This window comes from Stigmatopora argus, chromosome 16 (genome assembly GCF_051989625.1).
Source record: "Stigmatopora argus isolate UIUO_Sarg chromosome 16, RoL_Sarg_1.0, whole genome shotgun sequence".
Classification (NCBI taxonomy): Eukaryota; Metazoa; Chordata; class Actinopteri; order Syngnathiformes; family Syngnathidae; genus Stigmatopora; species Stigmatopora argus.
Genome location: NC_135402.1, coordinates 12,129,627 through 12,146,276, shown reverse-complemented (window position 1 = coordinate 12,146,276; position 16,650 = coordinate 12,129,627). Strand labels below are relative to the sequence as shown.

Below are 16,650 nucleotides of genomic sequence, written 5' to 3'. Positions count from 1 at the left end.
ATTATTTTGCCCGGACGTGCCTTTTTTTAAATTACTATTTTTATTTTTATTGGGAAACACTCACTTTGTGGAGTAGCAGCACTAATTTCGTTATATGCAGTTGTTGTATAATGATAATAAAGGCTTTTGACTTGAAAAATAATGCTCTAACCGCTGTGATAGTAGTAAACAATAACCGTTGTTGTTTTTCAATGTTTAATGTCCTGAACTGACTCTAAACTGTCTTTTTGTCAAATGACATTGTTTCCTTGGGAACGGATGCAGATAGATTAACATCGCCTGAGCACACAATCTGAGCCAGTCGTCAGCTATATAGAAAGACAAATTAGATTACTGCCCAATAATACACTTCATACAAAGGGACAGCAGCATCCGTCTTAACCAGATCAGGTTGCTTTACTCTTTTGCATTCTCAGTCTACAGAGCTTCCATTCATTCACTGCTACCATTCACCTGGTTATTTTCATTCATACGCTTTCATTCAGCAAAGGAGCAAAAGCTATGAACGTGTCTTTGCTGTGGCTGCCACTATGGTAGCAAGTCACCTGATGTTGTGTCTACCATTAGGGGAGGTCCCAGTCTGTTTATGTGTGTTCACGGGGGTGGGGGAGAAGCCATTTTCTCTCCAAAAATTCCTTGTGGAATGGGACGGGATGCAGAAAAATGAGTCACGGCCAATCCTGTCTATTTTTTTCCCTTTGTGAGCACAGATCAGCTCGTAATGAAAACTGGGCAAACTGTAAAATGTCCAATATAAATTTTGGATTTTCCTTATCAATTAAAAAACACCATGTAATGGTCCCGTACTAAATGTGAATATCTGGTCTAATCGCTTTTTTATTTGGACAATAGTAATACGTACATTATTGCATTTGATATGTAGCATACCAATTCATAATTGTGAGCAATTCATCAAAACAAAAATGTTAGGCTCAATTCCTTGTCACACGCTTGCTTTGGGGATTTCTCTATCTCTTTCTGTGTTTGTTTGGGCGTGTGTGCATGTGTGTGTAAAATTTATTTTGTCTAATGACACCCGTGACGACGATGGCTGATTATGATCGTCAGTTCCAAAAGAGTCATGCCTGATGCCTCTCTTCATTACAACATGCAATTCAAAGCCTAACAAATTTAAGGCTAAATCAAAGTCTCATCCAATTGCACCCAATGGTCTCGTGGAGGGACCCCGTATGGATGAAGAAATCATGTATATACAGTGGTACCTCGAGATACGAGCTTAATGCGTTCCGGGCCTGAGCTCGTATGTCGATTTTCTCGTAACGCAAACGAACGTTTCCCATAGAAATGAACTAAAAACAAATTAAATCAATCTAACCCTCTGAAGAAAAAAAAAAGGATATTGCATTGGAAAAAACATTTTTATTTGTTCGAATTCGCCATCTATTAACAAAGTAACAAATAACTAGTAGTTTAATAGTACTAAAATGTGTTTAATAGTACTAAAATCAGACGGATTTTGCGGAAGGCAGAGAGAGTGACAGAGAGAGGGGGGACAGAGGGGGGGGACTTTTTGCACGGCAACGCGCTCGTAACAACATAAACAAATTTAAATTAACTTGGATTACGATGCAGACATTCAAAAATAAGTTTAATCTAACCTTACATTAAACTTAATTATAATTTTGTTTTAAATGTTGATACCTTTCTTCTCCCGGGTTGGCTCTATTTGCCCCGCTACCACCCTGACTTTTAGATGCAACCTATCGAGGGTTGTTTGCTTTTGTATTCCCTTCAAAATATTCCGAAAATGGTGCACACAAATGTCCTCACAATAGGATAACGCACGACCACTTGCCAACTTGCCCAGGAAGTAGTACTCCTCTCGTATTAGCGACGGGGCAAAAAACACTGAAAAAATGCAACGCTCCGCCCAGTGCTCATAGAGACATTACACGAGGGAGTTGCGACCAGAGAGACATGACACGAGGGAGTTGCGGGGAGAGAGACAGTGCCCATGATATTCTTATGAGCAGCCTCTCGCGTCCGCTGTCTGCTCGTATGTCAAAATTTGTCTCGTATCTCAAGATAAATATTTGCCCAAAATTTTACTCGTATCTCAAATTGCTCGTATGTCGAGGTACCACTGTATAGTTAGTATACAAGCAGGGGGTCCCGGCTTCACTCGTCTATTAGGATCCGACAGTCGTTTCTGGCCACCAAAAAAAATTCAACTCTTTACGTTGCATCTTAACATGCACACCCACACACTCACACACCCATAAATCACGCTTTATAAGGATTATAGATAGATGACACAACTGAATGGCCAGGACTGAACCTTGATCTCAGAAGTGGGAGGCGGACGTGCTAATGACTTTTCCACTGTGCTGCCCATCTTGAAAATGGTCAAATTACACTCTTAGTTGAACCTCACCAAAACTCAATTAGTGTGTGCATGTTTCTTTTCAGCACTTAACTCACAATACGTAACAAACAGATCATGACATGGTGTGACGTTTTCTTTTCCCAGATCTAAATCTCAGGACATCCACAGCTAGTATTGCAGTGCACCGAGTAAAGGGCCTGGCTAACAAGTTATGTCCTAGTTTTTGTCAAAGACTTTTAGAGGTTTTTTTTTAAAGCAAAGGCCTCCAAGTGAGACCCAACCAGCGCAAGTTGTCATACCATAAATAATCTCAATAGTTGTGTGACATAAGGGTTCCGTGGGGTAAAATACAGAATATATCTGTGGATATATCACCAAATAATTCAATGTATTCAATAAACACTGATGGGGTCCCGCCGGATGAGTGGTTAGCGCGTCGGCCTAAGAGTTCTGTGGTCCTCGGTTCGAATCCAGCTCAGTCCACCTGTGTGGAGTTGGCATCTTCTCCCCGGCCTGCATGGTTTTTCTCTGGATACACTGGTTTCCTCCCACATTCCAAAAACATGCACTCTAAATTGGCCCTAGGTATGAGCGTGAGCATGGCTATATCCTTGTGCCCTGTGATTGGCTGGCCACAATTCAAGTTGTTTCCCCCGCCTTGTGCCCGATGTCAGCTGGGATAAGCTCCAGCAACCCCCGCGACCCTTGTGAGGATAAAGCAGTTCAGAAAATGAATGGATTAATAAACAGTGATGTACAACTATACTACATATTTCAAACTATATAGCTTGGCATCTAGTTATATGTATATGTTTGCACATAGGAATTTAATAATTTGAACACCCTGTGATTTGTCAAATTTTCTCACTTAACCATGATAGAGAGTTCTGAGATTCAAGTTAAAAGATTTAAATGACAAATTTAAGAAATACTGGATGATATATAAATATTTTGTATTTCATTGCTGCACAAGTCGAGAGATGACAAATGAATTGATTTTTTTCTTTTTGATTTAATCTCTCACAATGTGGTATAAGTATGTAGTAAACATACTGTACATCATTTATGTTGTTTGTTTGTAAAAGTAGCTCATGAGGAAAAAAAGTGACAGCGGCATCGCCCCAAGCATTGTACTTTATTATTAAATGGTAAATTGTCTTATACTTGTATTGCGTCTTTCCACCTTCATGGCACTAAAAGCATTTTATTGTTTAGATTTAGAATGGAATACACATCTCTCAACACTTCTTTCTTAATGTTTGATTGATTATGTTGGATTTCTTTAAGAGACTTCCTATCTCTCAGAATTGTCTGCTACACATCCTGCTTTTTCACAATCAGTCTTCTTGTGCTTTAAACTATTATTGAGGGAGGCAAGAACTCTCACAAGGTCTGACACACACTGTCAAACACGCCAACACGCACACATACGCAGTACTCGCTAATGCTTCCTGTTTTCCTTTAATCAGAGCTCAGATTTCAGGATGCATTAGTAGTGATCGAGATGGGTGGGTGCTCGGCATCAGGACATTGTTGTTATCCCTGTTACCATTATTTTTTTAAAAAGTCAAGTTATTGTATAAAGTTATATTTTATATACAGGACCCATTCAGATTTAGAATTGTATTATCTGACGGTTCTCATTCAGTGTTATTTTTATTATGGCTCAAAACAAGGACATGGCATTTAGGATTACATCAAAACCAAGATGGCTGACATATTCATTTTCTGTACCACTTATCCTCAGAAGGGTTGCATGGGCAGCCTGCATTGTTTCCCTGGCTGACAAATTCATTCATTCATTCATTTTCTGAACCGCTGTATCCTCACTAAGGTCGCGGGGGGTGCTGGAGCCTATCCCAGCTGACTTTGGGCCAGAGGTGGAAAACACCCTGAATCGGTGGCCAGCCGTTCGCAGGGCACAAGCAGATGGACAACCATTTGCACTCACACTCATACCTAGGGACAATTTAGAGTGTCCAAAAAGCCTACCATGGATGTCTTTGGAATGTGGGAGGAAACCGGAGTACCCGGAGAAAACTGACACTGGCCCGGGAGAACATGCAAACTCCACACAGGTTGACCGGCCTGGATTTGAACCCGGGACCCCCGAGCTGTGAGGCTGAGTTGCTAACCACTCAACCCGCCCGGCCGCTTGGCTGACATATGTGAAGCCAAAATAGATTGTTAATGAGACATGTACTGGTTGAGATCATCATTCTTTATGTACCTGTTTTAATGTGGTGGTAGCATGTGTGTCACACAGTACTTGTCTTAGAATCTAATAATTCTGTTGATCTCACAACATGATGCAATCATTTTTCTCCCCATTGCAATCTGGATGTGGACACTTGCGCCTAGAAAACTATTGAATTGTTTGTCCTTTAACCCTCTCTACACATATTTTGCCTTAGTCAGCAATCATTTAACAGTTTTTTTTGTTCATAGGAATGCTGACCACAAGCACTTCCTTTGTTCCTTTGGCAGTGAATCTCGAAACTGCATCGGTATGAAACTTACAGACATCTTCCTTAAGGTGAGAAAGAATTAAAAAGGCACCACGTTATATTTGAATACAAGATTTTTTTTTAACATAAAACTGGATGAAAAACAATGATATTTAATTATGACACTGATCTCAAAACAGTCGTGACTTATTGATTTAATGGAAATTTGGTGTTGTGGGTGTGTGTAAACAATATCAGAGAGCACGCCTCAATTCCCAGGTGTAGAACTTCCACTTGAAATCATTAACCAATTGTAAAGGCAGCAATCACCCTAGCCACAATGACAATTCTCTAGAGATACCGCAACGTGTGCAAATGGGCATGGTGTATACAGTAAACGAGACCCAAACAAGAAAAACAGGATGGTAGGACTTTTGAGTACCCTATAAAGCAAAGTGATATCTGCTCAAACTCGACTACAGCATTCATTAGGGGGGTATTGCCCTGAAAGCGTATTATGATATTGCCAATAGGGCGAAGGCATAGTATTGTAATACGCATTGCATCATATTGGAATTGCTTTACATATGAATGAACAAAAAATAAAACAATGTTTAACTACAGTAAAGGTTTTTGGTGCACAAGGAACATGACGACCGTAGTTTCTTTTCTTGTACAAATAGCTTTTGTTGTTATCTTGACACTGTGAAGACGATTGCCAAATTCAATGGCTCCGACCATAATGTCATCAATCTACTGTTGGAGTCCCCTTCTTAGTGGCCTCATGCTGTGTGTTGACTTCCTATCGTCATGCCAGCTTCACGGCCGTATCTACGGTGTAAATCCATCATAATTCTGATTCATTTTTTTATTTCTCCTGAATTGTGTGGCACTCAGCGCTAAAGAAGAAGCAATATTTCACCCTAGAAGAAGAATGACCGAGAAGCATGTGTTGCCATTTTCTGGTTTCTTTGGAAAATATTTCGAATCGCGCACATTATCGTTGTTTGGATTTTGAGTCACCGTTGAAAATGCCTCCTAAATATTGACGTTTCTTGATATGCCAAAGGCGTACCACGCCTTTGTGGCATAAATGAATCTACACTGTGGCGTTCTTTTGTACATAATTCACATGTTGGAACCATGCGGAGCCTGACTTCCGCCATTTTTTATCCCCTGTTTTCTGCTTGCGAGTTTCAGTGTGGATTTTGACATTTTTACGAACTTTTTTGTACTTAAAATAAAAAACTGCGATGTACTGAAGCCGCTAAGTGGTGAAGGATCACAGTACTGTGTTTCTCAGGTTATAAGAAGCACTAGCCATAAATGTTAAATGAACGGGAAAAATATATAAGTCGCAATGCCGTATATACCGTATTTTCACGACTATAAGGCGCACATAAAAGTCTTAAATTTTCTCCAAAATAGACAGGGTGCCTAATAATCCAGTGCACTTTATATATGGACAATACTAAAATTGTTATCACGATAAAATAAAATGAATCAGTTGATAGGGTACACCGACTCAAACTATTTTCCCATAGACAAAGTACTGCGCAGTGACTGCTGGGATATGTAGTAGTTCTTTTGTCAATACACCCGATGGATTGTGGCCTGTATACATCGACATCAATACAGCTTGCCGTTGGAAAAGTTACGCTAGCTAGCAGCTAGCTACTATTTACGAATGGAAGGGAGGGAGGGAGGGGGGAGGGAGGGGGGGTGGGGGGGATGGAGGGAGAGAGACTTTTTGCACGGCAATGCGCTTATCATAACATTAAAAATTTAAACGAACTTGGATTATGATACAGACACTCAAAAATATGTTTAATCTAACCATACACTAAACTTAATTCTAATTTAGTTTTACATTTTTATACCTTTCTTCTATGTTGGCTCTATTTGCCCCGCCTCCACCCTGACGTTCAGCTGCAGTTTTTAAAAGGAACCTATCGAGGGTTGTTTGCTTTTGTCTTCCCTTATTCCGAAAATGATGCACACAAATGTCCTCACAAAAGGATAACGCACGGCCACTTTCCAGCGAGAAGTAGTATACTCCTCTCGTATTAGCGAGCAAGCTCCGCCATTCTGTACTGACTAACAGGAAAAAAACACTGAAAAAAGGCAACGCTCCGCCCAGTGCTTGTAGAGACATTGCATGAGGGAGTTGCGACGGGAACGACTGCTCATGATGTTCTCATAAGCAGCATCTCAGCCTTATGCTCGTATATCAAAATTTGTCTCGTATCTCAAGGTAAATTTTACTCCTATCTCAAATTGTTCGTATGTCGGGACACTCGTATGTCGAGGTATTACTGTACTGCTAAAGTTTAGGTATGACTGCACAAAAAAAGTCCACCCACCACCAACTTAAATGATCAACACAGGCCTAGACCGCCCTCCCAGCATATAAATCACATCTAAAATGTGATTTATAGTTAGCAAAATACCGTAGTTCTAATTGTGTTTATTACATGCTACTGGAAAAACTCAGGAATTATAGCTGGATAGCTGTAGCCATATAGCTCCTTTTGTATTTGGCATTTTTAAGAACCGCGTGAAATTCAGTTTTTTTTATTTGTGAGATTATGATGATTGTTGTATTGAATTGTGTCAGGTCCAATTCAATGGGGCGTCTAGTATTCATTGTCTAAGGATAGGCTGGCTTGAAAGAAAATCATGTCTTTGGTAATAATTATTCATTCTCAGTACATTAATGATGGCGGCGCACACGGGTGCAGCGGCTCTTTGCTTTCCAGTTTGGTGTTTTCTTTTCTCAATCCTATCGTTATTTACCAACATCTGCGAGGCAAACTTTTCCTACAGTCGCCACGACTTAATTGCTATCGGAAGGAGATGCGATATATCCGATTCCACAACAAACTACCAACGAACCTACGATATCCCCGAGGGCCCCTCGAAACCTTCGGGATCTCCGTGGATAGTCAGCCCGCTCAAAGCACGTCGAAGGAGGCGAAGGCGGCGGAGGGAAAGGAAGCAAAAGCGCGGATGTCGGGCGGGCCTTGCTGCTAAGCTAAGTCAACAACCACACCGAGCACCGCTTCCGAGTATCTTTATGACCAACGCCAGATCCATCACCCACAAAATGGATAAGTTGGAACTTCGAATTGCTACCAACAGCTTTGTTAAGAACTGTAACATTATTCTCATCACGGAAACGTGGCTACACCCGCAAATCCCTGACGCTGCGGTATCGCTAGCTAGCCGAACGCTTTTTCGGAACAATCGTTCAAAGGAACTAACAGGCAAAAGCAGAGGAGGAGGACTTTGCTTGTTCATACATAATGAATGGTGTGGTGACAGTAGGATCATTGACACTCACTGTTCCCTGGACTTAGAGCTATTGGCAGTACGATGTAGGCCCTACTATCTACCGAGAGAGCTAACGGTCGTCATAGTAACGACGATCTACATACCTCCTGATGCTAACGTCAACACGGCATTAAACCTCCTGCTAATGGCTGTAAACAAACAACAGCTTGACCACCCCGATGGAGTCTTTATTGTTGCTGGTGACTTCAACAGAGCATGTTTAAAGACTGTTCTACCTAAGTTTATCCAATATGTAAAATGTCACACGAGGGGAGACAAAACTCTTGACCATGTTTATTCTAACATCAAACATGCTTACAAAGCCACTTCCCTCCCTCACCTAGCTGGATCAGATCACCTATGTCTAGCCCTCACCCCAGCATACACTCCATTCCGGAGGCTAACAAGGCCACAAATAAAGACAATACAAACTTGGCCCGAGGACGCCCTTTCTCAGCTGCAGGACTGTTTTTCCCGCACCACCTGGGAACTCTTCGAACACGACAACCTCCAGGACTATACGGACGCTGTACTTTCCTACATCAAGAACTGCATGGACAACGTCACTATAAATACACAAATACGGGTTTTTCCTAACCAAAAACCCTGGATGACCAAGGAGACACAGGCACTCATCAAATGCCGTAACACCGCTTTCAGATCAGGGGACAAGATGAAATATAGAGCTGCCAGAGCTGAGCTGAAAAGAGGCATTAAAAAGGCTAAGGCAGAATATACCAAGAAAATTGAGGAGCACTTCACAGAAAATAACCCAAAGAAGATGTGGCAGGGAATACGACATATTACAAACTACAATAACAATAATATGTCTGTTAACGCAGATGCCTCACTAGCGGAGGAACTGAACCGTTTCTTTGCCCGCTTTGAGACTGACAAATCAGACCCAGTCTCAACACCCCCACCACTACCCTGCAGCAATACACTGAAGTTCCAGGAAAAGGAAGTGAGACTGGAAATGCTGTCTGTGAATACCAGGAAGGCTGCTGGCCCTGATGGAGTACCTGGGAAGGTGCTCAAAGCCTGTGCTGACCAGCTGGCTGGAGTCTTCACAAAAATATTCAATTGTTCCCTGCAACAATCCATCATTCCATCCTGCCTGAAATCTGCCACCATTATCCCTGTCCCCAAAAAGCCAACCATTGACAGCATGAATGATTATAGGCCTGTTGCTCTCACGCCTGTGATCATGAAGTGCTTTGAAAAGTTGATAGCCCGCCATATCAGGAATACAATCTCTCCCTCAGTTGACCCTCACCAGTTTGCTCATAGAGCTAACAGGTCCACTGAGGATGCTATCACCATTGCTCTACATACAGCATTGAGCCACCTGGAACACCATGGGAATTACGTGAGGATGCTTTTCATTGACTATAGCTCAGCCTTCAACACCATGAAACCGGACATTCTGACTGACAAACTCTCCCACCTTGGACTATCCTCCTCCATCTGCTGTTGGATAAAGAATTTCCTAACCAACCGACCACAAACTGTTAGACTTCATTTTCTTCCTCCATTACACTGAGCACTGGCTCCCCTCAAGGCTGTGTACTGAGTCCTCTTCTGTACTCCCTGTACACTTATGACTGTACACCAACCCACCAGTCTAACTACATCATCAAATTTGCTGATGACACCACTGTGGTCGGACTCATCTCAGAAGGGGATGAGGCGACCTACAGGGACGAGGTCAACAAACTGTCTTCGTGGTGCTCGGTGAACAACCTCACACTGAACAACACAAAAACTAAATAAATAATCCTGGACTTCCGCAAACAGAGCACAGATCTGGCCCCACCCCTCATAAATGGAGTTCGTGTAGACAGGGTCCAGTCCTTTAAATTCCTGGGGGTCCATGTCACGGACAAGCTCTCCTGGTCCACAAACACCACGGCAGTAGTGAAGAAGGCCCAGAAACGACTCATATATATATATATATATATATATATATATATATATATATATATATATATATATATATATATATATATACCCACAGTGGCACCTCGACATACGAGTGGACCGACATACGAGCAATTCGAGATACGAGTAAAGTTTTGGGCAAATATTTATCTTGAGATACGAGACAAATTTTGATATACGAGCAGACAGCGGACGTGAGACGCTGCTCATAAGAACATCATGGGCACTGTCTCTCTCCCCGCAACTCCCTCGTGTAATGTCTCTGGTTGCAACTCCCTCTTTGTAATGTCTCTACGAGCACTCGGCGGAGCGTTGCATTTTTTCAGTGTTTTTTTTTCCCCTGTTAGTCAGTGCGAATGGCGTATATACTACTTCTCGTTGGCAAGTGGTCGTGCGTTATCCTATTGTGAGGACATTTGTGTGCATCATTTTGGGAATATTTTGAAGGGAATACAAACTCAAACAACACTCGATATTGACTGAAAGTCAGTGTGGAGGAGGGGCAAAAAGAGCCAACCCGGGAGAAGAAAGGTATCAAAATGTCAAACAAAATTAGAATTAAATTTAGTGTTAGGTTCAATTAAACTTATATTTGAGTGTGTCTGCATCGTAATCCAAGTTCATTTAAATTTGTTTATGTTTTGTTACGAGTGCGTTGCCGTGTAAAAGTGTTACTTTGTTAATATATGGCGAATTAGAACAAATAAAACATTTTTTTCCAATCCAATATCCTGTTTCTGGTGTTTTTTCAGAGAGTTTGAACAAATTATTTTGTTTTTAGTTCATTTCAATGGGAAACGTTCGTTTGAGTTACAAGAATATCGACATACGGGCTCAGTCCCGGAACGAATTAAGCTCGTATCTCGAGGTACCACTGTATATATATTTGGCGAATGCAAGCAGCAATGTAGTTAATCTGCAAAGTGGAAAAGCATTACGGTGTACTTATAATATTGCCCAGTTCTAGTATTCGTATTGTGCTTGTTATTTAAATTGAAAATATCGTCTGATTGCCTTTTCAGTATTGGCACCATTAGGATACAGAATCCTGGTTAAAAAGACAAGCAGAAAAAATGGCAAAAAGAATCATTTGCTTTGATTTGAAATGATTACCCTGGGAAGTGTAGAGGGAGAATAACAATAGGATATTTTAAGTCAATGTTCAACTGAGAACCTAGGGATTTGAATCGTGCTTTTGAAGCCTCAGTATCGAGCGATTATTATCGGATGAATATCAACCCACATGAAATATTACAGCCATTTAGTGTGTTTGCCACTCAATGCTATTCATGGGTTTATAGCTATTAAATAGACAGACTCCCTACACACGCGCAAGAGGGCGTGACCAGTGTGAAAAGTAGACCGCAGGGATCTAGGTCATACATGTGACTCATCGCCTTCCATCACCTCCCCCTCCCTCGTTCTGATCTTCCATCAGTTCTTTCGCCCACTTCATCCGTCTTCCCCCGGCGTTTTCATCCTGCCCCTCCCCCCTCTATCTGGATCATCTTCATTCATAAATCAGAGGCTGGTGGGCCAACTACGTATGTCTGGAGATTACGGCATGTTGGTCGCGTGGTTAGATTTGAGCCAATCGGGAAGAGAAGCTTTCATATCAGCATGTGCAATGACTACAGCAAACGTAAGGGGCTTCTTGTGACGTGGACGGAGAGCTACACGGTCACGTCTTATTTACTGAATGAATGATGCTAAGAGATGACGTCAGTGGGGAAAAATTAAACGCATTGAGTAAAAGCACTGCTAAAAAGAGGTTGAAAGGCATTTTTGTTTTGACAACAGAGATCCACTATGTAGCACGTGAATAAATGGAATATGTTGTGATGTGTTTTGGTACAGGAAGCATGCATGTATCTTTTAAAACACTATGACTGGTGTCTGGACCCACCCTCACAAAACCTGGAATACAAATGGCTGCCCGTGTCAAGGCCAGCCAACCCCCTGACCGTCTCCTTCACCGAAAGGAATCCAGCCGAAAACGATGGGAGCAACACCAGGTATAAAGGAAGGGAAACCAACAATGACTAAAAAGCACATTGCACAATAGAAAATGGAAGCAAACCCAAAGATATTTCCGCTGCTGCTCATTGGAAAGACAACCTATGTGGTATCAATGTCATCATCCAAAGTACACAAAACTAGTAGATTGTAACATTATTTCAAAATAAGGTTAGAAAGATAAACACAACAATAGTTTCCTCCATATGATGGTCACTAGAGCTTTGAACAGAAATTCTTGTTCCTTTCCTTAGCAGAAGAGTTTTAATTGAATCAGAAGAGAAACACACATTGAGGTAAACCCTCAGGTTTCCTGCAAAATTGTCCCTCCTTTTTCTCCACGCCTCACCACCTAGCAACCAGCCCTGCTTAGCAACACTGCGTCATACTGACACTGGCTTCCATCCTTTTAGTAGGCTTTCTCTCTTTTACACTCATACCCCAACCCGTTTTTTTTTCAGGGGTTCACTTGGCAACTGAACGTCTGTATGCGGTTCATTTGGCAGATTTGTTTTTCTTCATGAATCATCTCTTACATGAGAGCTATTCATTAAGCAGCTTATACATTCTCATATTGAATTAGAAAATAATTAGTTAGGAATAAAGCATTTTCATAGCTCAATTTTTATTGGTAATGGATTTCACTTTACTTTAAAGAGTGATTATAAAATGTATAAATAATTTCTGGCTGAAAACTATAGTTTTTTTTGTCTTCTGGTGATCATTCAAATATCATGTCTTCTGTTAAGATTGAGATACAAATACATACAGAAAATCCATCAGTGCAAAATAAATGGTAGCCGAGTTAGCTCAAGATGCAAATAATTGTCATGTAAAATATACATTGTAGAAAATGAAATGACAGCCATGTAAATTATTTCATATATAAAGCCCAATAATTTTCAGTTGAAATATTAAATCCGGTGGGCAAGTGGTTAGTGCATCGGTGTCACAGTTTATTTGAAATATTAAGATTGATATCCAAAACGTCCCATGAATAATTTTGTGCTGCAAGAGTAGTGGGCTTCATCCACCAGCATTACCTGAAAAAAATTGATGACAACAAACCACAGTGACAGTGAGACCTGGAAGGGAGTGATTGGGAAGAACGGCCCCCCTGATCGGAACCCGAGTGGTGTTCTATTGTTGGATTTCTGCGCTCGTTGTGGATTGTCAATAATGAACACCATGTTCAACCGTAAGGGTGTCCATACGTGCACTTGACACCAGGCCGCAGTTCGATGATTGACTTTGTGGCCATGTCATTGGACCTGCGGCCGCATATCTTGGACACTCGGGTAAAGAGAGGGGCGGAGCTGTCAACCGATCACCATCTGGTGGTGAGTTGGCTCCGATGGTGGGGAGCTGCGGCCGCAAGGTGATGTCGTCGTGGCGGCAATCCCGATCGGTGCCTGTCGTGGCGGCAATCCCAGAATGCGCTGGTGGACACCGGCGGTGAGGGATGCCCTCAGGCTGAAAAAGGAGTCTTATCGGGCCCTTTTGGCCCATGGTACTCTGGAGGCAGCTGACGGGTACCGAGTAGCCAAGCGGCATACGGCTCTGGTCATCTCTGAGGCAAAAACCCGGGCATGGGAGGAGTTCGGTGAGGCCATGGCGAACGACTTCCGGGTGGCTTCAAGGAAATTTTGGTCCACCATCCGACGTCTCAGAAGGGGGGAGCGTGCACCATCACCACAGTGTATAGTGGGGATGGGGCGCTGCTGACCTCGACTTGGGATGTTGTGAATAGGTGGGCCGAATACTTTGAAGACCTTCTCAATTCCACCGACACGCATTCCCACGAGGAAGCAGAGCTTATCTCTGGGGTTGAAGTCGCCGAGGTGGGTAAAAAGCTCCTTGGTGGCAAGGCCACGGGGGTGGACAGAATATCGTATTGTTTTGCTGGCTTCAAAATTTGGAGAAGGACTGATACGGATAAAGTGAATGTAATGGCTCCCTATTTGAGCTCAAGCCATGTGATATTCTTTTGGATGTGGAACACGTGTGTTAGCGTCCTTAAGCATTGTGAGCAATACGATCAACATACTTCAGCAAAGAATGTGGTGTAGAAATAAGGTTTAACTCATATTCAACTGCTGGATGCATATAACAGCAACACAGGGCCACTTATTGTACAGCAAGCAGCAGCTCAAGTGTTCAATTGTGTGCACACAATCAGTAATTTACACATTTGTTGAATAACACATTGCATTCATCTTCCATAGCGTGTATCCTCCTAAGGGTTGCAGGGTTTGCTGGAGCCTATCCCAGCTTGACTGGTCGCAAATCAGCTCACACATTGAAGTGATACTGTCATCCTTCACCATTTCGTGGCTTCAACAGTCGTGGCTTCACTCTATTGCGGTATTTTATATTAAGTATCCAAATCACATATGTTCATAAAATGTCAAAATTCACGCTGAAACTCGCAAGCGGGAGACACTTTTCTTTCTTTCTGTCCTCACTCAGAAAACTTGTGTATACTTGTTACTTGTATTCTTGTATAGGTACGAAAACATGTAGTATGGTAGTAATGTTTGGGATGATTCTACTTCACAGTTTTTCGATTACCATGGCCATTTCTGGTCTCAATTATCCGTGAAATTCAAGGGAATACTGTAGTTATTTTGGTCTTCAATGTTTAGTACATTGCTTAAAGTACCTGGTATAGGTGAGCATAACATTTACTTTTGTACAAAGGTGTTATTTTTAACAGGGATTCATTTATATGGCTATTTTAAGCAATCTGAGGGCCATGTAGTTTGTTTCAACTACGCATTCAATGATACGTGCACTGATATAAACATGGAGCTCAACTGGTAGCACACTTGTACATGGCACAAAACAGCCAATGGGCCATTTCAATGAAAAAAGCAAGTTATCGTATTGAACGCTCCTTCCCACATTTAACACATTGAGAAGTCAACTAGCACATTTCTATCACACAAACAAGACTCATAGTTAGCTTTTGTGTATATCGCCTAACTGCGAACTTGGAAAAAGTGCACATAATCACCACTCAAAATAGTGAGTAATCAGTAAGCATGGCCCATTGTTGCAGTCGAATCAAGTCAGAGTCACATGATTTTGTGGTTCTGCCAATACTGAGTCCCCATCCGATGCTTTGGAAATTTACTGAGACAAAAACAGGACTTTTTCCCAATTTGAACAAAGCTATTTATTCATTCATCTTCCCCAAACCAACAGTTGTTGTCAAGTCCCTTTTCGTTCTTATCCATGGTACATAGTATATCAACGGAAACTAGAATGCAGAATTTAGTCCCCAAAAGAAATCTACTCACACAGCCTCACTACGGCTTACTCACTATCAAATGTGTTTGCGTGTCCAACAGGGAGGAAGGAAACATCATTAATCACCGAGGTGTCATGAAGTTGTGTTTAATTGTCTCATTTCTCATACACTCTCCCGCAACTGCTGTACTTGGTCGACTACGCTCCGATTGTGACATTCATGGTCAAACTGGCGTCTCATCTTCATTCATTTACAGGCTTAAAACAAGTGTGATTATTTGTTCATACTACACATACCAGATTATAGTATCCCAAAATGTTTTACAGATAGGTCGTGTATCTACTGTAATTACAATGCAAACAGTGGATTAATATAACGTTGAAAATATTCAGACCATGTTCATAATTATATATACTCATTTCTCTAAGCATCCTTCCCTTAAGCAAATAACACCAACTACACGAAACATTATTACCCTTTTTAAATTAAAACTGAGAATACGTTTTGAGGATTTTGCATTGAAGCTCTTTAGATTTTAAAGCATTAAAGCCCCCTCCTGGCATCACACCCTACTTTTTGAGAAGGACACCAATAGAGCAGTGGTTCTTTCGCCTGACTTGAGTACAGATAACGTGGGATCGATTTCCACTCGGTGGTCGAGTGATTGGGAGTGCCAATGATTGTCTTAAAGTAGGCCCTACGACTGACTTGCAACCAGTTTAGGGTATAGTCCACCTTTGGCCCCAAGTCAGCTGGAATAGGCTGATGAGAATAAGTGGTGTTGAAAATAAATAATTGAATGAATTACCCCAACATTTTGAAGGACATGATAAACACATTTACACAAACTGTTTGCTATAAATTCAAATTTGAAGGTCTGTGATCTTCTGGGTCCTGTTCTAGTTTATCTTCCCCGCATTAATGATGGGCTCTCGGAGTAAGTCACGTGAACAAGAAGTTCTAACCAATATACACCAAGTGTGGGACACATATATTATAGATGATACTGTTCTATTGTATTATTTATTACATGCCTTGCAAAGTAGGATCCAACCATAACTGCACAGAACGACTGTCTTTAGCAGTATCCGCTTCAGTTAAAAAAAAGCCGTGATCTATTTTCAACAATATTTTACCGGCGTAAAACCAGTTCAAAGTGCATTCTGCCAACGGCAGGTGTAATGAGTTGTAGTCCTTAAAGTCAATGGCTGGATGTCAGGACTGGACTTGAGGCAGGACTCAGACGCAGAGTATCTTGTATCCTAAAAAGAATATCTTTATTTGCAGGCCCTCGTTCTGAGGGGGAGAAACAA

General features: G+C 41.6%; 1 protein-coding gene across 4 annotated transcripts in view; it reads left to right on the top strand.

Annotated features, from left to right (window-relative positions):
* Positions 1–16,650, top strand: part of LOC144090579 (putative cytochrome P450 120) — a 39,263-nt gene that overhangs the window by 15,408 nt on the left and 7,205 nt on the right. For 2 of the 4 annotated variants that reach the window (XM_077622194.1, XM_077622193.1), the window contains 2 exons: positions 4,796–4,883; positions 11,926–12,083. In XM_077622194.1, coding sequence (XP_077478320.1) covers positions 4,796–4,883; positions 11,926–12,083 — 246 coding nt within the window. Of the gene's footprint in view, positions 1–4,795; positions 4,884–11,925; positions 13,019–16,650 lie in introns of those variants that run through there. The other 2 variants (XM_077622192.1, XM_077622191.1) reach the window with 2 other exon arrangements.